We start from the raw sequence: 22,925 nt of genomic DNA, 5'->3' as shown, positions 1-22,925 counted from the left end.
CCCACCGCACAGAGAGTCCATGAGGACTCAATGAGTTAGCAGGGAGCAGAATGTCCAAACAGTGTGGGTCACAGAGCCCGCCCTCAGCAAGCAGGGACAACTATGAATTCACGTTGTCTGTAAAGAGTTCTCAGTGCAGGACTGACGGCTGGGGTGCTCACGACGGGCCCAGGGGGTTGGTTTGATTTTCCATGGTTTGTCCCAGAGGCTGAGGGTCTGGAAGCCAGTTTGATGTCGTACAGATAAAGGGGAAGGTGGGGCCATCTTGGGTTGTCACGTAGCAGAGGCTGAGCATTCCTGTAACAGGTTTGGACCAATTTATTTACTTAGTTTCTCCTGATCTACCAGTGTGTGTCTCACGGGGAGGATTTAGCACAGAAAGAACTGCTGGACCCATCTAGTCCTCCTCAGAGCCGTCACAGGTGGAAGAGGCAGGCACAGAGTTGCGGGCGTCATGCTCACGACACAGGTGTCCCCGGGGTGGGATTCTCCTGCTTCTTCCCATTAAAACGCGGTCATGGCGTGGCCTGGCCTGCGGACCTCACTGTAGACAGTAGTGAGAGATTTCTCCTCTTCTAGATGTGGTTCTCCCCTACCCTGCAGTGCAGACAGAGGGTTCCAGGGACACCTGAGGACCGCTGATGCCCCAGAGGGACCCACACAGACACATTGCTGCTGACACGACCTCCCCCAGCACTCTGCCCTGTATGGACCCCAGGAGAATTTTCTTAGTTAATACTGTGTTGTCTGGAAAGGGTTACGGATACATGGAGACAAAAGCCTGCACGTGACTGGGATCGACAGGCACACACCCAGGCATAGAGGGACTTGGGACAATCCAGGCTGCCTCCTCCGCGGCCTCACCTTGTCCCTGTGGCCTCTGGACCCCTGCTGGCTCAGCTCTGCATAGTGGATGCCACCATCCGGGTCCCTGGGCTCCTCCTTCGATCCTGCCTCTGAGTCACACACAGATGGAGCTTGAGTCTCAGCCTGGAAGCCTGTACCTTCCCCCTCCATGACCCCCAGGGCCATAGCCACACCTGCCAGCCTCCTGCAGGGACATTCCCTGAGCAGCAAAATGCAGGAGAAAAGGAGCCCAGAGTTCAATGGGGGAGTGGTGGTGGGGTGGTGGTGTCTGGACATGGGAAGGAGAAGTGCAACCTGCCTGTCCCAGGCTCCACGTGCTTCTTCACCCCACGTCTCTTCCAAAGGTACAGCCCAGCTCCAGCTCCGAGGATCAGCAGCACGACCATAACAGACGCCAGGATACCAGGCAAGTGGGCAGCACCAGTCTGTCCTTGTGGATCTGTTTCTATCGCAGAGAGAGAGTGAAGAAGATTAAGGCGACAGGGAACTGAGGACGCCCATTGCCAGGCACATGGAGACTCTGAAGGGACCTGGTCAGGAGCTCGAGAGGGAGGAGCATGGCAGAGGCTCTCACTCAGCCCGTTCCTGAGCTCCTGCTTGGGGCCGCGGTGCTGAGAGCAGCAGGACATGGTGCCTGCCCTTGAGGAGCCCCTCAGCAGGGGGAAGGCTGACACACGCCAGGGGCTGCCAGCCAGAGCCATCCCAGGGCACTAGAGCTACAGCCTGTCCCAAGGTCATCAGGGAGGGCCTCCTGGAGGAGGTGATGGGCAAGCCTGGTCTTGAGGGAGGAGTAGGAGATTGCCCGATATTCAGGGTGAGGCATCCCAGGATGGAGACTCATGACCAGGAATGGCTGTGACAGCTCTCCAGTCCTTGGAGCTGCTGGCACCCACTGGGGCAGGCCAGAGAGGGACCAGGTTGGTGGAGCCGGGTGGGAGGATGAGAGGGAGGCAGGAGCCTGTTTCCAGAGGGCCCTGTGGGTCCCTGAGCCATGAGCTTCCTCTGGGATCAAGGATATTGAGGCAGCAGGTCCCCCAGCAGCAGAAGGGGGGAAGGGGTGGAGGAGCGAGGGGGCACAGGGGAACCAAGTCATTCATTCACTCAGGGACACGCTGACTGTGAGCAAAGGGCCTGAGGCAGAGGCCGGGACAGGCATTCCAAGGAGCAGCAGACATGGCCACTGCCCACCAGGGGTTCAGCCGGCACAGGACACTAATCCTGGGCCAGCGCATCAGCTCCCAGGGTGGGGCCACTGATCACTCCTTAGAGGAGACGAGGTGTGATGGCAGGACAGCAGCAGCTCCTGCAGGGCCCTGAGCCATCGAGGCTGCGGAGCCCTGTGCAAACTCTGTTCGTGCTGGGACTGCCCCCAGCACGCGGCCCTGTGGGACTGCCCCGGTCACACGCCCCCAGAGCCAGCAGCAGGGAGGGGGTCCCTGGATGGGAGTAAGTGGGGAGTGGGGGACTCCTGACTTGGAAAAGCTGAGGGCAGAGGGAAGGGCCTGAGCAGAGGCTGGCAGCCGAAGAGAGCGGGACACATCGGGAATGCAAGCCAGCAGGTGGGTGACATGTGTCCCTGAGACCAGAATCAGGCAGAGGAGCACGAGCCCGGAATCATACAGGGAGTCACTGGCCAGACCCCTCCGATGGCACAGACCATGGACACCCCCAACTCGCTTTTCCTGAAAACCACCGTGGACACACTTGGGATGATGGACGAGGGCGGGGAGAGGTACCTGCTGCGTGCTGCCCAGACCAGCAGGGGTGAGGGCTGGAGAGCAGCACGGGAGCAACACCGAAGGGCAAACGCAGGTTGGGTGTGCCTGCCAGAGTCCTGGATGGGGTGACCAGGTGGCCGGGGGTGACATAAACATGGGGGCAGAAGCCGAGAACCCTCGCCCAGGGCTCTCTGAGTTCCAGGAGAGTCCCTCCCCTCTGGCAGGTGCACTCACCGCGGCCACAGACGTCCCCAAGGTCCAGGGTGACATTTTTCTGGTCCACCTGGTTGCTGACCACACAGGTGAGGCTGGGGCTGGGTCGGCTCAGGGGCAGGGTCACAGCCAGGGTCCAGGGGTTGGGGGCTGGTCCTGGGGCCGGTCTCTGCTCCAGCTCCCTGGGGAGACCCTCGCTCTCCCAGGACACCATCAGGTCCTCCCTGGTTCTCGGGAGGTCACACTCCAAGGTGAGGTTGCACCAGCCTGGTGTGAGGGACAGATCCATGGCCTGGATCTGGGGACGGGGCACAGGCTCTGGGTTGGGAGGGACAAGAGGACAGACTGAGGTGAGTGTAGAATATCACGGCTCCTGCTTCCTCCTGTGGGTTCTCCTTGGCGCTCTGGCTTCCTCCCACTGAGGACAGGGATTGCATTTGACAGATCACCGAGAAGTGACCCAAATACACAGCAGGAGCTAGAATGGAAGGAGCCAGTGCGTTCAGCTCTATGTGACTCCGCCAGACTGAGCCTGCCTTACACATCTCCCCTGAGATATAATGTGGACCCCACCTACCCAAACCCCATAATTTGAGGAAGATGGGGTGTCCCTTAGAAGAAGAAATCAGGGACAGAAAGATTTTCAGTTCCAAGACCCAGCCCTACTGTTCCTGCTTGGATGGTTTCCGGGACGGCACAGCCCGTGGTGCCGACGGCCACTGGCCAGTTCTGGGAGCCCAGAGAGCAGCCCCAGGCTCCCCCAGGACTGACCGCAGTGGAGGTCACTAGGAATGGCCTCCCTGAGTTGTGGTTGGATTATACCCTGAGCTTGGGGCCCACATGGGAAGACAAGGGACAGACTGATAGTCAGTTGGAAATCTCTGGTCGTGAGGCTGCAAAGGCCACTCACTCTCTCTCTGGGGCAGGACGTCTCCCTGCTTGGGGGCAGGTGGAGGGTGCAGGGAGAGAGAGCTGCTCCCTGAGGGTCTGAGGAGGAGTTACCCTGTGAACTTCCCCATCTGTCAAGGTTCAGAGCTGGACCGTGGAGTCTGTGAGTGACTCGGGCTGGGCTGAGGATGAGGGACTGGTGTGAGGCGAACCACACATGGGATTCCCGATCCTGCTAGGTGACGAGTGTCCCCCAACTCTGGCCATGTGCTGACCCTCAGAGCCAGCAGGTGTCTTAGGTTCCAGGGCAAAAGGGAACTGAGGTTGAGAACCAGCGGACCCTGGACTAGAGATGGTCTGGATTCCCCAGAGAAGTCCCACGTGATCACAGGGTCCTCACAAGTGGGAGGAGGCAGGAGAGGAGGTGGGAGGGACACAGTGCCAGAGGGACTCATCCCACAGTGCCACCTGGGAAGGGGGAAGAAGGGGCCAGAAGCCAGGGAATGTCGGTGCCCCTAGAAGGAGGGAGAAGAACAGAAGTGGATTCTCCCCGGAGCCTGCAGAGAGGAGCACAGCCCCGCCGACACCTGGACCTCATGGCAGAGGCTCTGGGGTCTGATTCCCGCCCTACAGCCCAGGAGGACCCCAGGGGGTGTGTGGTCAGCCACTGAGGTGCTGTCACCTGTTACAGGAACACTAGATAATAAGAGTCTCACCAAGGACCCTGAGTCCTACGGGGACAACGAGTGTTCCGGCAAAATCCCCGTTTCTCCCCATTCCGTGTTCCCTCCTGAAGCACAGACGTGACTTGTCCCTGGTGTGAGTCTCAGCTCTGCCTGCACTTGTGCTGACCTCACAGCATCGGATTTCTGGGGAGAAGATCGAGTCCGAAGGCTGCGGTCTGGAAGGAATCCTGCAAGCGGGGCGCACGGACGCTCCCGGGGACAGAGGAAGGGGGTCAGCTGTGGGGCTGGGGGAGGGGCCGCCACGTACCGTAGACCGTCAGGTGGAAATCCTGGTCATACTGTCTTCCTCTCATATAGGACTCTTGAGCCCGGTACAGCCCACTGTCCTCAAGGGTCAGGTTGTCAATCCTCAGAGTCGTTGTGTTGACCACATGGACCCTCTTCTCGTACTTGTCCTGGAAGTTGAGCCATCGTGAAACATCTCCCCTGGGACTGACTTGGAGTACGGGTGTGTACACTTTTTGCTTTATAATACCCCAAGTAATACTCTCCAGCTTGGCTTCTGGAGGTAAATATGGATTTTTGATCATGTAAAACAGCACAGAAGCTCCCAGAGTCCCCTTCAGAGAAACAGGGTTTCCAGAATCCTCCACTACATACCCACGGGCTCCAGGACTCTGGGTCCCAGCACTGCAGACACCTAGGGCATAGGATACAAAAACTGTCAGTAGTTTTCATTGGGAAAAAAGGCGAAAACCCTAGAAGCCATCTTCCTGAATTCCATCCCGTGTGCCCCCTTTACTGGGAAGGCAGGAGATGCCATGAATTTTAGGCGAGGCTGGAATCCCTTCCGGTCCCAGGGGAGCGTCCCCTTGAGCAGGTCACGGGAACTTGCTCTCCTGCAGTGTCCTGACCCCTGACAGCGAGAGGACGAATGTCAGGAGATCTCGAATCTGAAGCACGAGCACCTTTTGGGGCCACAGCGAGTGCATTTCTGCAGGAGGCAGGTTCTCACGGGGCTGCAGAGACCCCTTGTGCCCACAGGCTGTGTGAGCTCTGCCCTTGGTGGGGGTCCGCCCCCAGGGCTCCCCTCTAAGGAGCAGAGTGTCGCTAACATGGTGGATGGCCCTCAGGGACAGCGGGTCCGACAGGAGTGTGACCCCATCTTGTTTTCACCCTGTGTCCCGCTCGCTGTGATAACATCTGCCGCTGTGTTGTGGGCAGCCCCGTGGAGAGACCCCCATGGGGAGGGACGGAGGGCAGCCTCTGGCCAACAGCCAGGGAGGGGTGAGGTCCTGACACGGCTCCCACAGGCTCCACTGAGTCGGGCGCAGCCACACTGCACCCCTCCAGTCCCGCTAGCACGTCGGGACACAAGTGCCACGCGTCCCACAGCCCAGTGCTCCAGCCCTCTCTTCAGAAAGCGAATTGGCCAAAACCTTGATTTTGGGCTCAGCCTCCAGAACCAGGAGACAAAAAGATTGTGTTGTTTAAGGATTTACACTGTCCTGTTTCGGCAGCCCAGGAAACTGAGGCAGGAGCCCAGGAATGCAGCGCCCACCCCACGTAGCCCCAGTGAGGGCTCCTGGGGTTGCCTGGGCTCCTGGACAGCAGGTCACGGGTGTGAGCTCTGGGGTGAGACACAGCTGGGGTCACATTCTAGATCTTCCCTTCACGGGGTGAGCGGACCCGGGCTATTTCCTAAAGTGTCTAAGCCTGGAGCTCCCACATGGGGACCACCAGGACGGGATGTGAGTGTGTCCCCGGGGCTCCCGCAAGGATTGAATGTGACGACACACGAGAAAGCCCCACAGTGGCTGCTTCCTTGTCGTCTCCCCAGTGTGTGAGGGCTGCGGGGAGTTTACAGGTACCTGGGCCACCTGCCGCTCGCTCACCGGAGACCACAGGCTCCCCATGAACGTGAGGCCGTTTCCCTACGTTTACTGCTTCGTCTGATTCTGAGCATCTCGGGATCCCAGGACACCCCCTGACGCAGGCGGGTGCGGAGTGTCGTGCCCTTTCCAAGGTGAGAAGGTTGCATTTCTGCCACACTCAGCAGCTTTTGTCTTAAATATTAAGCAGATTCCACATTCCAGTAAAGGTGGGCACTAGACATGGAAATGCAGCTTCTCCCCGACCTCTGTGCCCCACTGCTATGTTGCCCTTCCCACAGGCTGCTGCTGTTCCAGGTTCCCGTGTGTCCCTCCTTCGGGGGTCTCTGCACTGACAGGTGCCTACGTGTGTCTCCACTTGCACGACCCCACACCGCCTGCGCCGCTCTGCTCCCCCCTTCTGTGCACGGCTCAGGACCAGAAGGGATTCTAGCATAGCCTCTAGCCTGCGTCTGCACATGGGGATGTCTCATGAACAGATGTCCGGCCGCACGTGGGGCTCTAGTTCCCTCCACGTGTGATGGGCGGTCAGGTGGCTCTGGGTTCCTGCCATCAGGTCCCATGAGCAGCCTGGGATTGGAGGCTCTGCACACAGGGACGTACGGAGTCACACGCAGGGGCGTATCTGTCCTGTTCCGTGCCCATGAGTCACACAGGTATGTGCATCATCATGGGGCCTATGTGTTATACATGGGGACATACGAGCCACACATTGGAGCATGCATGTTGCACACACAGAGCACACATGTTATACATGGGGACGTATGTGTCACACATGGGGCATATGCGTCACACACAGGTGTGTCTACAGCACACGCTGGGCTATACATGCCACACTTGTGGGTGTACAGGTTGCATGTGACCGCGTATCCACCACACATGAGTGTACACACCACAGGCAGCTGCATATGCGCCACACGTGGGTGTGCGTACATCACACTTGGTAGTGTAGACATTCCCCTTGTGTGTGCAGACACTGGGATAACCCACTAGTGGGTTTTAGACCAAAGTAGCTCCATCTCAGCCTCTGACAGACCCTGCTCATCGCCTCCTGAGAGTGACCCCCGCTGCTCTCCCCCCAATAATGCTGAGGTTCCCACCGGCACACGGTGACCAAGCTTTCTGCCCTTCGCCAGACTGATGAGAACATTATGTCACATTATATCTAAGGAACATTCCTCCTGTGAATGAGCCTGGGGGTTCCTCATGAATAAATGCACAGAACGACAGTGTCCGTCACACCCGCGTCCCCACCCAGTCCACGGCCATGGCCCATCTTGTGTGCAAATACGCAGAGTGTGGTGCACACAGGACGCCAACCCCTTGTTCCAACAGGGGCTCCCCGAGGGACAGCAGAGCCGTCCCCAGGGCGGCACCTGCCTTTTTGCTGTTCCCCGGGAATTCTGAGCTCACATTGTTGCTCTCAGTGCCCCTGTGTGTGTCAGAGTGGTCTACCCTAGGGGACAAAAACATGGACACTGGTGTTTCTGCTGACCACGGGCAGCACCTGCGGCTCTAGCCAGGCTGTTCCTGAGCAGCTACTCCGAGCCTCTCCCCCATCCGGCGGCAGCTCGCTGTCCTGAGCGGGCCATGCACACTGGGGTCCGCACACTGTGGTCCACACCAGGGCTGGAGCACGGCAGACCCCACTCAGTAGCAGAGACAGAGGCAGCGGAGGCCCAAGGACTACAGGAAGCCTCAAGATGCATCCCCGCCTCCTTGGAGGCCGAAGGAAGTGACCACAGGTGGTCCTGGGCTCTGGGTTCTGAAGGGGTCAAGCAGGCTCCCCGACTGTCCGTCCCCGGCAGGACACAGGAGGAGGACAGGTCAGGAGGAAGACAGAGCAGAGGCCTCAGAGAAGCTACAGGTCAGTCCTGTCCAGGGGGAGACCCCAATCCCAGGATGTCACACCGGAGGGGCTTTGAGGGAACCTTTCACAGAGGAGGGGCTTCCTTGGGGAGAACTTGTTCTGAGTCACCCAGGGCAGAGACAGACCTAGAGTTGGCTCCGCTCTTCCCTAGCTCAGTGGCTCCCGTGTAGAAACCTGCCATGCACCCTCCCCCGGCGGTCCTGCTCTCCTCCTGCCCTGCGCAGGGCTCCCTCCTCCTAGCACTGCTGTCTGGTCAGTGGGGTCTGAGCAGATCTGGGGTCTCACCCCCCAGCTATTGTCCCGGGAGAGGGGACTCAAGTACTCGGCGGGCTTTGGCAGGGAAGGGACGTGGGGCTGCCTGCGGGTTAATCGGCCCCTGCTGGAAAGGGGGAACCCGGGACAGAGGAGGCTCAGCCCCCAGGCTGCGGGGGAGGAGCGGCCCAGAAGCTGGAAGCCCACTCAGGACAGGAGGAAGACCCGACAGTGCTCAGATCTGCAGAAGGTGCTGACCCCAAGGAGGGACAGGTCAGGGGCAGGTGGCTGTGAGCTAGAGAGTCCGAGTTTATTTAAATTAGAGGAAATTTGACTTTCAACCATCAACAGAACATTTTGTCTTTCTCTTTCTTCCCTCCAGTCCTCCCGTATTTCCTTTCTGTCTTACCTAATCTTCCAGCCTAGCCGTTAACGGAGGAAACGATGTAATTTCCCGTGTGTCTCCATTTAAATAACATTGAAAAGAGTGGAAAGCCCACGATGGTTGATAGAAAGTTACCCTGTTGAAATAGTCTCCAAGCCTTACAAAACTCATTTGCTAATGATTTATCTCCCTGTTTGCAAACGTCCTGGGATCCCAGAAATTCCCTAGAATCCTGCAGGCACGGACGGGCTGGTGTGTTCACAGCAAACACTACAGACAGTAACAGCTTTCCATGGGGTCTGCAGAATTCAGAACATCAAGAACTTAGTATTTTTCTCCTTGGTTCTTACTTAATTTACTACACAGAAGCAGATGGTCTCAGATGAAGTAAGAACTGGAAAATCGGGCTCTCCTTATAACAGTCATTCAGTTCCCTTTTGGGACTGCTTCTGCTTCTGTCCTGACCCCCAGGACACCCCGACTGGAGCCAGGTCAGCAGTCTCCCGTTCCGGGCTCACCCCTACACATGGCAGGTGGGCGCGGACCCTTCAATGCTGGGGGCTCCTGTCCTTCCCTTGCAAACAGAATGTCACTGGATTCGGGGCCTCATCTTGCCCAAGGAGCCAGACTAGCGCCGCCCCTCCAGCTCAGACAGGGGCTCTGGGTTGGCGCCTCCCGCACACAGCAGTTGCAGAGGCTGCTGGTCCCCTGTGCACGGCAGGGGGGGATGTCCGTCCCCACCCCGGGTCCCCCAGAGCCGCTCCTGTGTCTCCTCCATCCTCTCCCCCACGAGGCTCCGGTGTCTCTGGGCCTCAAAGCTCTGCGCTGGGGGAGGGGGTTCCCTTCATGCTGCCAGGCAGCCGGGTCGGGGTTCCCAGCCTGGCCTCAGCCCAAAGCTCCCTTTGTTCCCTCTGTCCACCCCGGGGCTCTGACCCAGCGCACCGCGTGTGCTCCGTCCTCACGGAGCTGCTCCGTCTGGTTCTTCAGCACAGACCCCAGCCAGCCCGGGAGCTCCTGCCTCCCTGCCCGCCCAGCGGCCTCCCTCCCAGGGGTCCTGGGCCACTCACTGAGGAGGAGGCTGGTGAATCGCAGGAGCCAGGAGGCCCAGCACAGGTGGGGGTCTTCTGAGCAGGCGCCCATGGCCGGCCGCCTCCCTGGTGGCTCAGTATAGACCGATTCTGCTTCAAGGAAACATCCAGAATACAGATGTAAGAGGAGGAAGAAAGCTTCTTCACTCACAAGAGCCCTTAGGCTCTCCGCACCCCAGGGGCGGGGCTGACTGTCAGTTCTGGGACCTCACTGACCAGCCTAGAGTAACCCACTCTCATCACTCCTGTTAGCTCAGCACCTGCAGGGGGGCCTCAGGAGATAACTGCAGAGTAAGTGTGGGAACAGTTTCCCTCTAGGAGGCCCGGTGCCGGAGAGACCCCGTTCCTGTGCTCACAACCAGCCTGGTGGTCTCCCGTCCCCAGCCTGCACCCCTAGGACCCCTGACCTCTGTCCCTGGGCTCCCACTCAGCCTGGAGCTCTCTGCTGCCAGTGTCAGCTGTGGCCAGGCACAGAGTCCCCTCCTAGAGCCAAGGACACGGGGCCTCTCCTGCTTTGGGCCTGTCCTCTGTCTTTACACCATCTCACGAGTCACATCTCCTTTCTGATGTTCTGGGAACCTCACTGTCAGGTGTCACAGTGAGAAGCTAGGACCCCGAGAACAAAGCCTCCTGGGAAGTGTCACCCCCAAACCCCAGGGCACACAAGGCATGTCCCCACTGCTGGTCCTCAGGGCTCTGTCTGCAGCCTAGGGCGGGCCCTGCGCCCCACATAGGACCAAGCCCGCCCCCACAGGAGCGGCCCCACAGCTCCCCTTCCCTGTGAGGCTCTGCCAGGCCTCGGCCGGGCTCACACACAGGCAGGGATGGAGAGGGACACACACCTCTGGCCACCGGCTCAGCAGCCCAGACCCATGGCAATATGGAGGGTCAGGTCTGGCCTTCTCTTGTATGGGTTCCTATAAAGTCTGAGAACCGTGGCCTTCTGTGGACCCTCGGGGAGCAGTTCCATCACTAACCCCCGGCTGGTGCCTCTTTCACTGCTCACTGGGCTCCCCCTCTGCTGCTCAGACTCTCATATCCTCCGGCTGGATCCCCAGGACTGGCCCAGGGCCCCGCACTCTAGGTGGTCAGCCTGTTGGCTGTTGAACCCATTTTATGGATGTGAGACCCGAGTCCTAAGTGTGTGGTCCTCCCTCCAGAGGTCACCCAGCAGAGCAAGAGGCAGGGTCTTGACTCCCAACAAGGAACTCTGAGAAAGCCCGTGTCACCGCCGCTGTCCCATCCCAGTGTGTGGCCTCCAGCGATCACCGCATCCAGTCTGGGCTCCCCAGAACTGCTCTGCGCCCCTCAGCCCAGAGAGCCCTCGGCACTTCCTGTTCCCCCGCTCCCACCCTGTGATGGGAGAGCCCTTCCCGCGGCCGTCCCTGAGCCTTGTGGGCAGAGACTCCTCAGATAGAGTCCAGATCTGGGCAGCTCATCCCTGGTCCCTTCAGGGTGATGGGGACCAAGCCTGTGCCCCTGTCCCCGTCATTACAGCCCTGAGCGAGCCCTGTCAGTGTAAGAACTGTTTGCTTGTGCAAACCCCAGCTTGGGAGGGAGCTCAGGATGGAGCCCCCAGCGGCCTCCTACTTTCTCACACCCGCAGGCAGAGGAAATAAGCCTGTGGTTGCGTCTTGCAGGCTCTGAGGTCCACGGCGAGCCTTTGCAGACCACAGCCGCTGCCTGCACTGGCTGAGTCACACAGAGGACAGACCTCCAGTCCAGCTCAAGGTGGGATTGTTTTTCCCACACTCGGGCTCTTCTGGAAACTTCCAACCTGCCTGGACACAACTCCCTGGTTGACAGAGAGCTGATGACCTTGAGCTGGAGGACACGTGCTGGTCAGTGTGGCTTCTGTCCTGACCTTGGGCTTCCAGCTGGACACCCTCCTGGAGATGCAGGGACTCGTCCGCGTCCGGAGAGGCGCGGACTCTTGGACCAGACATGGCGAGGCTGACTCTGTTTTTCGCACGCCTTCCCTGCGTGTCCCTGGCACAGGGCTGGTCAGCCCTGAGTCCCGAGCTCTCAGCACTTTGCAGACGGGGAGCTGCTGCGGAGTCGCTGCGTGAGTCCCTTGGCCTGTGTGGGGCTGGTGAGCTCACCCGTGCTCCAGGAGACTCCAGAATGCCCTTAGGGGAGAGATGTCGTGCATCAGGAACGTGCTTCCTTTCCTTTCCAGATTCCTAGAAGCAGCCTCATACCCCCTTCCCTCATTTTCTATCAGAGAAGCAGGAGTGACCTTGGGGATAGGCAGCCCCTGAGGGAGAATTTCCACACCAGAGTCTGAAACCCAGTAGGGACACATCAGTGTGAATCAGAACGTCCTCCCTGGAATGGACACTGGATTCTTCCCCCACCAGAGAGCAATACCATGACCCCCAGGGCATCAGTGGTCTCAGGTGGTCGTCCGACGGGAAGGGGTGGGTGAGGAACCAGAAATTCACCCCTAGATCCTCTCTGTAGATGCCGAAAAAGCACTCGACAAAGTACAGCATCCCTTCCCGATCAAACTCTTCACAGTGTAGGGACAGAGGGTACATACCTCAGTATTATCAAAACCATCTCCAAAAACCCCTCAGTGGATATGATTCTCAATGGAAAAAAAACAGAGCTTTCCCCCTAAGGGCAGGAACACGACAGGGATATCCACTATCAACACTGCCGTTCAACGTAGTAGAAGTCCTTGTGTCAGTGATCAGACAGCAAAAAGAAATAAAAGGGATCCGAATCAGCAAAGAAGTCAAACTCTCACTTTTTGCAGATGATATACTTTATGTCAAAAACCCAAAGGATACTTTATGTGGAAATGATACTTTATGTGGAAAACCCCAAAACTACTAGAACTCATATAGGAATTCAGTCAAGTGTCAGGATATAAACTCAATGCACAGAAATCAGCTGCATTTCTACACACCAATAATAAGATAGAAGAAAGGGAAATTAAGGAGTCAGTCCTATTTACAATTGTATCAAAAAACCATAAGGTACCTATATAAACCTAACCAAAGAGGCAAAGAATCTGTACTCGGCAAACTATAGATCACTCATGATAGACATTGAGGAAGACAGAAAGAAATGGAAAGACATTCCATGCTCATGAATTGGAAGAACATATATTGTGAAAATATCTAACTACCTAAAGCAATCTACACATTTAATGTCATCCCTATCAAAATACCATCAACTTTCTCAAAGAAATGGGACAAATAATCCTAAAATTTATGTGGACCCAGAAAAAAACCCTGAACTGCCAGAGGAATGTTGAACAAGAAATCAGAGCATCACAATTCCAGACTTCAAGCTCTATTACAAAGCTGTCATCAAGACAGTATTGTGCTGGCACCAAAACAGACACATAGATCAATAAAATGGAAGAGGGAGCCCAGAAATGTTCCTGAACTTCATGGTCAACTCTCTTTCGACAAAGAAAGAAAGAATGTCCAGTGGAAGAAAGATAGTCTCTTCAACAAATGGTCTAGGGAAAATTGGACAGCCACATGCAGAATGAAACTGGACCATTTCCTTACACCACACACAAAAATAGACTCAAAATGGATGAAAGACCTGAATGTGAGATAGGAATCCATCAAAATTCTTGAGGAGAACACAGGCAGCAACCTCTTTGCCCTCAGCCACAGCAACTGCTTCTCAGAAACATCGCCAAAAGCAAGGGAGGCAAGGGCAAAAATGAACTATTGGGACTTCATCAGGATTAAAGGCTTTTGGACAGACAAGGAAACAGTCAGCAAAACCAAAAGACAGCCGACAGAATGGGAGAAGATATTTGCAAATGACATGTCAGCTAAAGGGCTAGTATCCAAAATCTATAAAGAAGTTATCAAACTCAACACCCACAGAACAAATAATCCAATCAAGAAATGGGCAGAGGATATGAAGAGACATTTCTGCAAAGAAGACATCCAGATGGCCAACAGACACATGAAAACATGTGGAAAACCCCAAAACTGCTAGAACTCATACAGGAATTCAGTAAAGTGTCAGGATATAAACTCAATGCACAGAAATCAGCTGCATTTCCATACACCAATAAGACAGAAGAAAGAGAAAGTAAGGAGTCAGTCCCATTTACAATTGTACCCCCAAACCATAAGAAACCTAGGAATAAACCTGACCAAAAAGGCAAAGAATCTGTACTCAGAAAACTATAGAACACCCATGAAAGACATTGAGGAAGACAGGAAGAAATGGAAAAACATTCCACGTTCATGAGTTTTCCACATCACTCGGTATCAGGGAAATCCAAATCAAAACCACAATGAGATACCACTTCACGCCAATCAGAATGACCAAAATTAACAAGTCACAAAACGACTGATGTTGAATAGCATTCGGAGAAAGGGGGACCCTCCTGCACCGTTGGTGGGACCGCAAGCTGGTGCGGCCACTCTGGAAAACAGCATGGAGGTTCCTCAAAAAACTGAAAATAGAGCTACCCTACGACCCAGCAATCGCACTACTGGGTATTTACCTTAAAGATACAAATGTAGTGAACCAAAGGGGCACGTGCACCCCAATGTTTATATCGGCAATGTCCACAATAGCCAAACTACAGAAAGAACCATCAACAGATGAATGGATAAAGAAGATGTGATGTATGTGCACACACGCACATACATACATACCATGCAGCCATCAAACCACTGAGATCTTGCCATTTAATGACATGGGTGGAACTAGAGGGTATTATGCTAAATGAAATAAGTCAATCAGAGAAAGACAATTATCATATGATCTCCCTGATATGAAGAATTTGAGAAACAAGACAGAGGATCACGGGGGAAGGGAGAGAAAAATGAAACAAGACAAATCCAGAAAGGGAGACAAACCATAAGGGACTCGTAATCTCAGTAAGCAAACTGAGGGTGGCTGGGGCGTGGAGGGGGAGGGATAGGGTGCCTGGGTGATGGACATTGGGGAGGGTATGTGCTATGGTGAGTGCTGTGAATTGTGTAAGACTGAGGATTCACAGACCTGTACCCATGAAGCAAATAATACACTATATTTTAAAAAATAAAAAAAAGAAAGAAAAGAAATGTACTAATTCCTGCAGGCACTGGAGCAACTATGGAATGACTGAGGGACATGTGTCCTCAGCTTGCAGCCATGGTGGGGAGTCCGTAGAGCCCAAAGGCTCCCCACTGCCCTGGCGTCAGACACAGCATGCTGAGAACATCTGGACCAGGGAGGAGGCGTCTCTCCTAGGGTTGGTGTAGGAGCAGAGCCCTGCCCTTGTCACCATCACCATTTAGGATAGCAGCTCTGTCCTGGCTTGGGCCTAGGGTTCTCCTTTCCATGACACTCAGAGCCACCGGATGCTGTCATTTGTGCCCAAACCCCCAAGCCCTTCTGACACGGGGGTAGAAGGACTCCTCCCTCCCTGAGATGCTGTCCTGGGGTCAGAATCTGCCTCTGATTCTCTAGACTCCATGAGAGCTGGCCTTGGCCCACCCCACCACGGTAATGATCCCACAGTTCATCCCCCCTTTCTCTTCCTGGGCTCCTTGCCTGTGGATCAAGTGAAGAGGGGAGGCAGGTCTTGGTCCCCACTCTGCAGGGTGGACAGATCTCGGGGGACCTGCTTCCTAGGATCTGAGCCACAGAGCAGGGCCCCCACCCTGACCTGGGGAAAATCAACCCCTGACAGCTGTGTGGGGTGTTGCTGAATTTTGACCTTGAAATTTAGTATCCCAATGCAGAGGTCACACTCTGCTGTTGTAACAATTCTCTCTGTGGGTCTGAACACACCCTGTGGGCCTGGGACATCCAGTCTCCATGATTTCCCGAGCAGGTGCTCCTGGCTTCTTTCAGGCCATGCACCTTTATTGAGTGCCTGCTGTGTGCAGGGTGCTGAAGCTCATGTCTTCACGGAGCATGTGTCCCAGTCCCCGTGGGCATCATGAACATGGACATCACCTGCAGGACCAATACTGGGGGGCATTCTGGGGCCTCGTAGGAAATGCATGCCCCTGAGGCCAAGCACACACGTTCCCTCTTGTGTCCTCAGCTGTCACACAGGCCCTTCAGGGCGTGGGTGCAGAAGGACATTTCCTGGATGGAAGGATGACTGCTTCCAGAAGCTTTGGGGTGGACCTGGACAACTCTCCTCTGGACACTAATCCCCAATGTGGGTAACTGACCGCACCTGAAGCAACCTAGGATTCCTCCCACGGGCATCACCGCAGACAAAGGGCCTCAGGCCTGTCTGGTCTCATCCCGGGAAGGTGATCTAGACCCAGTCCCAGCTCAGAGCCCCGCCTGCTTGAGCTCTGCTCCTCGGCCTCCCACTGCCTGGTTCCCAGAGGTCCTGCCAGAGAAGGCTGCCTGCCCCCACCCCCCACCGACCCCAGTGAGCACCTGCCTCACCCCTGCCCCAGTGGGCTCAGACACAGGACCCACTGCAGGTCGGTGGTGGCCTCACAGGGTAAGGCTGGGCTCCGGGTTCAGCTTCCTTTTTTTTTTTTTTTTTAACTTGGGTCATATTTTATTTTTTTAAATGTATTTTTAACAACTTCCAAGGGGGTAAGGAAGGAGAGCGAAATGAGCCACTCTAAGTTAGCATATTACCATCATCAAGTTTATATAGAGAAATAGTTAAAAATTCATAGGAAAGTTTTTTCATTATACAATGTTTGGGTAATTTTTAGTCCACTTGGTAATATCCCAATATCTTTGGGTTGTTTTTATTATTTTTTTATTACGTTCAGTTAGCCAGCGTATAGTACATCATTAGTTTCTGATGCAGCGTTCAGGGATTCATCAGTTGTGTATAAGACCCAGGGGTCACCACAGCACAAGCCGTCTTTGATACCCATCGTCCGGCTACCCATCCCCCCGCCCCTGTAACCCTCAGTTTGTTTCCTGGAGTCCAGAGTGTCTCATGGTTTGTCTCCCTCTCTGATTTCTTCCAATTCAGTTTTCCCTGTGGTCCTCCCTGATATTTGTTATGCTCCATATGTGCAAAACCATATGATAATTTTCTTTCTCTGCTTCACTTACTTCACTCAGCATAATCCCTTCCAGTTCCATCCATGTTGATTCAAATGGTGGGTATTCATCCTTTCTGACGGGTGAATAGTTTTTCATTGTATGAATGGACCACATCTTCTTTATCTCTTCATTTGTTGTAGGATAAATCATTTCTTCTACAGTGTGGCTATTTTGGGCATTGCTGCGATGAGTTGTAGGGTGCATGTGCCCTTTCTTTTCACTACACCTTTGGGATAAATACCCAGTAGGGCAATTGCTGGGTCATAGGGTAGCTCTATTTTCAACTTTTTGAGGAATCTCCACATTGTTCTCTAGAGTGGCTGCACCAGCTTGCATCCCTACCAACAGTGTAAGAGAGTTCCCCTTTAGCAAACAAATTTTGCTAAAATTTGTTGCTTTCTGTCTTGTTACTTTTGGACATTCTAACTGGTGTAACATGGTATCTCATTGGGGGTTTGAGTTGAGTTTCCCTGATGGCTAGTGATGTTGAACATTTTCTCATGTGTCTGTTAGCCATTTGTATGTTTTCTTTGGAAAATGTCTGTTCATGTCTTCTGCCCATTTTTTTACTTGATTTTTTGTTTTTTGGGTGTTGAGTTTGAGAAGTTCTTTATAGGTCTTGGATACCAGCCCTTTATCTGATACATCATTTGTAAATCTCTTCTCCTTTCTGTAGGTTGCCTCTTTGTTTTGTTGACTGTTTCCTTTGCTGTGCAGAAGCTTTTGATCTTGATGAAGTCCCCAAAGTTCATTTTTGCTTGTATTTCCCTTACCTTTGGAGATACGTCTTGAAAGAAGTTGCTGTGGCAGATGTTAAAGACGTTACTGCTTATGTTCTCCTCTAGGATTTTGATGGATTCCTGTCTCAAGTTGAGGTCTTTCATGCATTTTGAGTTTATATTGGTGTATGGTGTAAGAGAATGGTCCAGTTTCATTTTTCTGCATGTGGGTTGCCAATTTTTCCAGCACCATTTACTGAAGAGACTGTATTGTTTTTGTTGGATATCTTTCCTGCTTTGTCAAAGATTACTTGACCATAGAGCTGAGGGTCCATTTCTGGGCTCTCTATTCTCTTCCATTGATTAATATGTCTGTTTTTATGCCAATACTATGTTGTCTTGATGAGTGTAGCTTTGTAATAAAGCTTGAAGTCAGGCATCATGATGTCCCCAGCTTTGGTTTTCTTGTTCAACATTCCCCTCGTGACTCAGGGCCTTTTGTGGTTCCAGTTTGTGAAAAATGTCCATGGTATTTTGACAAGGATCTCATTGAATGTGTAGATTGCTCTGGGCAGCACAGACATTTTAGCAATGTTTATTCTTCCAGTCCATGAGCATGGAATGTTTTTCCATCTCTTTGTGTTTTCTTCAATTTCTTTCATAAAGGTTGTATAGTTTCTAGAGTACAGTTCCTTTACCTCTTTGGTTAGGTTTATTCCTAGTTTATTACCTATTTGGTTAGGTTGTGGTTTTTGGTGCTATTATAAATGGAATTGAGTCATTAATTTCTCTTTCTTCAGTTAGCTTGTTGGTGTATAGAAATCCAACTGATCACTGTGCATTGATTTTGTATCCTGCCACGTTGCTGAATTGCTTGATGAATTTTCCCAATTTGGAGGTGGAGTCTTTTGGGGTTTCCACACAAAGTATCAATTAACCTGTGGAGAGAGAGTTTGACTTCTCCTTTGCCAATTTGAATGCCTTTGTTTCTTTTTGTTTTCTGATGCTGAGGCTAGAAGTTCTAGTACTGGGTGGAAAATAATGGTGAGAGTGGGCATCCCTGTTGTGTTCCTGACCTTAGGGGAAAAGCTCTTAGTTTTTCCCCATTGAGAATAATATTCACCTTGGGCTTTTCATAAATGTCTTTTATGATATTGAGGTATGTTTCCTCTATCCCTATACTTTGAAGAGTTTGAATTAGGAAATGATGTATTTTGTCAAATGCTCTTTCTGAATCAATTGAGATTGTATGGATTTTTTTTTAAATTAATGTGCTCTCTTTCATTGATAGATTTCTGAATGTTGAACCACCCTGTATCCCAGGAATAAATCCCACCTGGCCATGGTGGATAATCCTAATGTACTGTTGGATCCCATTTGCTAGTACCTTGGTGAGTATTTTGGCTTCTATGCTCATAAGGGTTATTGGTCTGTAATTCTCCTTTTTATGGAGTCTTTGTCTCATTTTGGGATCAAGGTAATCCTGGCTTCATAGAATGAGTTGGGAAGTTTTCCTTCTATTTCTATTTTTTTGGAAACGGCTTCAGTATAATAGGTATTATTTCTTCTTTAAATGTTTGGTAGAATTCTCCTGGCTCTGGACTCTTGTGTTTTTGGGAGGTTTTTGATCACTGCTTCAATTTCATTACTGCTTATTGGTCTTCAGATTGTCTATTTCTTCCCGTTTCAGTCTTGGTGGTTTATAAGTTTCCAGGAATGCATCCATTTCTTCTAGATTTCTTTATTTGTTGGCATAAAGTTACTGGTAATAATTTCTGATAATTGTTTCTATTTCCTTGGTGCTTGTTGTGATCTTTCCCCTTTCATTCATGATTTTATTAATTTGGGTCCTTTCCCTTTTCTTTTGGATAAGTTTGGCCAGAAAAACATTGATCTTATTAATTTTTTGAAAGAACCAGCTTCTAGTTTCATCGGTCTGTTCTACTGTTTTTCTGGTCTCTATTTCATTAATTTCTGCTCTAATCTTATTATTTCTTTTCTCCCACTTGATTTAGATTTTATTTGCTGTTCTTTCTCCAGGTCATTTAGGTGTAAGGTTAGCTTGTGCATTTGGAATTTTTCTAAATTTTTGAGAGTGGTGTGGATGGCTATCTATTTCCCTCTTAGGACTGCCTTTATAGTATCCCATAGGTTTTGGACTGATGTGTTTTTGTTCTCATTAATTTCAATGAATTGTTTAAATTCTTAAGTTCCTGGTTGACCCAATCATTCTTTAGCAGGGTGCTCTTTAACTTCCATGTGTTTGAGTTCCTACCAAATTTCTTCTTGAGGTTGGGTTCCAGTGTCATAGCATTGTGATCTGAAAATAGGGAACAATCTCAGTCTTTTAGTATTGATTGAGACCTGATTTATGACCCAGTATGTGGTGTATTCTGGAGAAAGTTCTGTGTGCACTTAAGAAGAATGAATATTCTGTTGTTTTAGGATGTAATATTCTGTATATATCTTCAAAGTCTGTCTGGTCTAATGTGTCCTTCAAAACTCTTGTTCCTTTGTTGATCTTCTGCTTAGATGATCTGTCCAATGCAAGTGGAGTGTTGAGGTCTCCTACTATTAATGCACTATTATTAATATGTTTCTTTATTTTTAATATGTTTCTTTATTAATTGGTTTATATAATTGGCTGCTTCTGGGTAGGGGCATAGATACATACAATTGTTAGATCTTTTTGTTGGATAGATTCTTTAAATATGATATAGTGTCCCTCTACAGCTCTTTGGTTTGAAATCTAATTTGTCTGATATGAGGATTGCAACCCCAGCTTTCTTTTGAGGTCCATTAGTATGGAAAATTGTTCTCCATCCTCTCATTTTCAATCTGGAGGTGTCTTTAGATTCAAAATGAGTCTCTTGTAGATAGCATATGGATGGTTCCTGTTTTTTTATCCAGTCTGAAACCCTGTGTCTTTTCATGGGAGCACTCAGCTGATTTACATTCAGAGTAACTATTGAAAGAAATGAATTTAGTGCCATTGTGTTGCCTATAAAGTCCTTGCTTCTGTAGATTTTCTTTGTTCCTTTCTGATCTATGTGACTCTTGGGTTCTCTCTTCACTTGCAGAATTCCCCTTAATATTTCTTGCAGGGCTGGCTTAGTGATTGCATATTCTTTCAGTTTCTGCCCATTCTGAAAGCTCTTTATCTCTCTATCCATTCTGAATGAAAGCCTTGTTGGATAAAGTATTCTTGGCTGCATGTTCTTTTCATTTAACACCCTGAATATGTCTTGATAGCCCTTCCTGGTTTGGCAGGTTTCTGTGGACAAGTCTGATGTTATTCTGATATTCCTCCTTCTATATGTAAGGAACTTCCTTAAAGAACTTCCTCTCCCTGACAATTCTCAGGATATCTCCTTTGTCTATAAAATTTGCAAACTTTATTGTTATATGCTTGGGTGTTGATGTATTTTTATTAATATGGGAGTTGTCCTCACTGCCTCGTGGACTCAAATACTCATTCTCCAGATTAGGAAAGTTCTGGGCTATGTTTTGCTGAAATATACATTCTTACTCTCTCTCTCTAGCTCCTCAGGGATCCCAATAATTCTGACATTGGAATGTTTCATGGTATCATTAATCTCTCCAATCCTTTTCTCATGTGCTACTAGTAGTCTATGTCTGTTTTCCTCGACTTCCTTCCTATCAATTAGCTTATCTTCTAGATCACTAATTCTCTTTTCTGCCTCCTTTACCATGGATGTTAGAGTATCCATTTTAGACTGCGTCTCATTCACAGCATTTTTTAATATGGTCGGGTTAGATCTAATTTATGCCCTTAGAGATTCAGTACTGTCATTAATGTTTTTTCAAGCCTAGCTTGATTATGATTGCTGTTCTGAATTCTATCTCTGACATCTTGCTAATATCCATTAGTTCTGTGGCAGAGGACATTGTCTCTGTTTCTTTTCTTTGTTGAGAGCTCTTACTCCTAGTCATTCTGTTGAGGGTTGGTTGAATGAATAAGCAGAGTCCAAAATATCAACCACAACCCAAGCAAGATGCACCCTAGCAAAATTCCAAGTGATCAGAAGCCACCACCAAAACAAACAAACAAACAGACAAACAAAAACCAAAAAAACAAAACCAAAAAAAAAAAAAAAACAAAGCCAAAATGAAAAACAAGAACAAAACTTTAAAAATTGAAAAAAGGGGGGTATAAAAGTAAGGCTATAATCTCTCAGTGTGGACAAACCAGGGAGTTTCAGTTTTTCCTGGGTATATTTTGGTCTGTGTGTTAGAGGACACTAAATTCCCAAAATTACAAGAAAAATAATAGTTATGTATATCTCTATACCTATATCTATATCCAATATATATATATAATTGAATAGTGAGAAAAGGACTACAATAATGTATATATGTATAAAAATATAGCAATGAAAAAATACAAGTTAAAAAGCTAGTACAAAACACAAGTTGATATAATAAACATCTAGTTGAAATGAGAAAGCAAAAAGGAAAAAAAGGAGAAAAAGCATAAGAACAAGAAAAAAAAGAAAAGGAAAATTTTATCTGAAAAATGAACAAGTGGTGAGGCCACACCTGGAGCTCAGTATGTAATTTCCCCCTGACATTGGGATTTTACAGTCTTACAGTGCCACAGGATTGTCGTCCAGCTCTTATTCTAGCCTGTCTTCTGGGGAGAAGCCTGCCTGTGGTTTCTCAGGTAGCCTTGTGTGTGCAGAGTTGCCCTACCCCCTGTCTAGAGTATGGGCTCAGGGGAAACTGGTCTTCTGTGTGGTTTTTGTTCCCTGGTTACTTTTTTCTCCTCTTCAGAGGATCAAAGCAAAAGTGATTGCAGTGAAACCTCTGGCACAGAGCAGAAAATTCAAAGTCTGCCTTTTAATTAACCCTCCAGGACATACAGTCTCCACTCTGCATGCACTGCTGAAAACTGCAGCCTCCCATGAAGTGTGTCCACAGAAACTCTCTCGGGGACAATCCCAGGGACCCGGGGGTGCTGCTGCCTTTTGTGATTCTCAAGTCTTGAGCAGCTACTGGCTCCCATGCACCCAGAGTTCCTGGATCATGTCTTGGTGCCTCTAAAGCCCTTTCTGGTTTGCTGCCATGGCAAGTTTTTGCCCTTTTTGGGGCACAGTTTCCAGATTTCTTTTCAGGCAGTTCAAAGAAAGAGCAGTTATCAACTGGCCCAGGTCGTGGTCTATGGAGATCCAAGCTGAGAGTCCCTTCCTGGGCTCACTGACCATAACCTGTTTCCTGGCTCCACTGCTTGCACTTTCTACCACTTTGGAAACCTCCTTTTGCTCTGTGGTCCCTCCTACCCTGAAGCCACAGTGCTCTACCTAGAATCCTGCTTTTTC

At 50.9% G+C, this 22,925-nt stretch overlaps 1 protein-coding gene across 1 annotated transcript; it reads right to left on the bottom strand.

The window, feature by feature from the left end:
- Positions 1-302: 302 nt before the first annotated feature.
- LOC132025827 (uncharacterized) lies at positions 303-9,880 on the bottom strand. Its single transcript, XM_059413590.1, has 7 exons — positions 9,839-9,880; positions 5,033-5,072; positions 4,680-4,827; positions 2,820-3,116; positions 1,166-1,312; positions 865-956; positions 303-597 (listed from the first exon to the last, which is right to left on the bottom strand). Exons 3-7 carry the CDS (start codon positions 4,723-4,725, stop codon positions 505-507), a joined length of 675 nt encoding a protein of 224 aa, XP_059269573.1. The 5' UTR covers positions 4,726-4,827; positions 5,033-5,072; positions 9,839-9,880; the 3' UTR covers positions 303-504.
- Between the last annotated feature and the right edge of the window lie 13,045 nt (positions 9,881-22,925).

Source organism: Mustela nigripes, chromosome 10, assembly GCF_022355385.1.
Source record: "Mustela nigripes isolate SB6536 chromosome 10, MUSNIG.SB6536, whole genome shotgun sequence".
Lineage (NCBI taxonomy): Eukaryota > Metazoa > Chordata > Mammalia > Carnivora > Mustelidae > Mustela > Mustela nigripes.
This window is presented reverse-complemented; position numbering and strand designations above follow the sequence as displayed.

Coding starts and splice junctions, on each gene's coding strand:
- LOC132025827 (XM_059413590.1), bottom strand. CDS start 4,725: ATGAGAGGAAGACAGTATGACCAGGATTTCCACCTGACGGTCTACG. Junction 957..1,165: donor GCACGTGGAGCCTGGGACAG/GCAGGTTGCACT, acceptor TGTGTGACTCAG/AGGCAGGATCGAAGGAGGAG. Junction 598..864: donor CCAGAGGCCACAGGGACAAG/GTGAGGCCGCGG, acceptor TCTGCACTGCAG/GGTAGGGGAGAACCACATCT.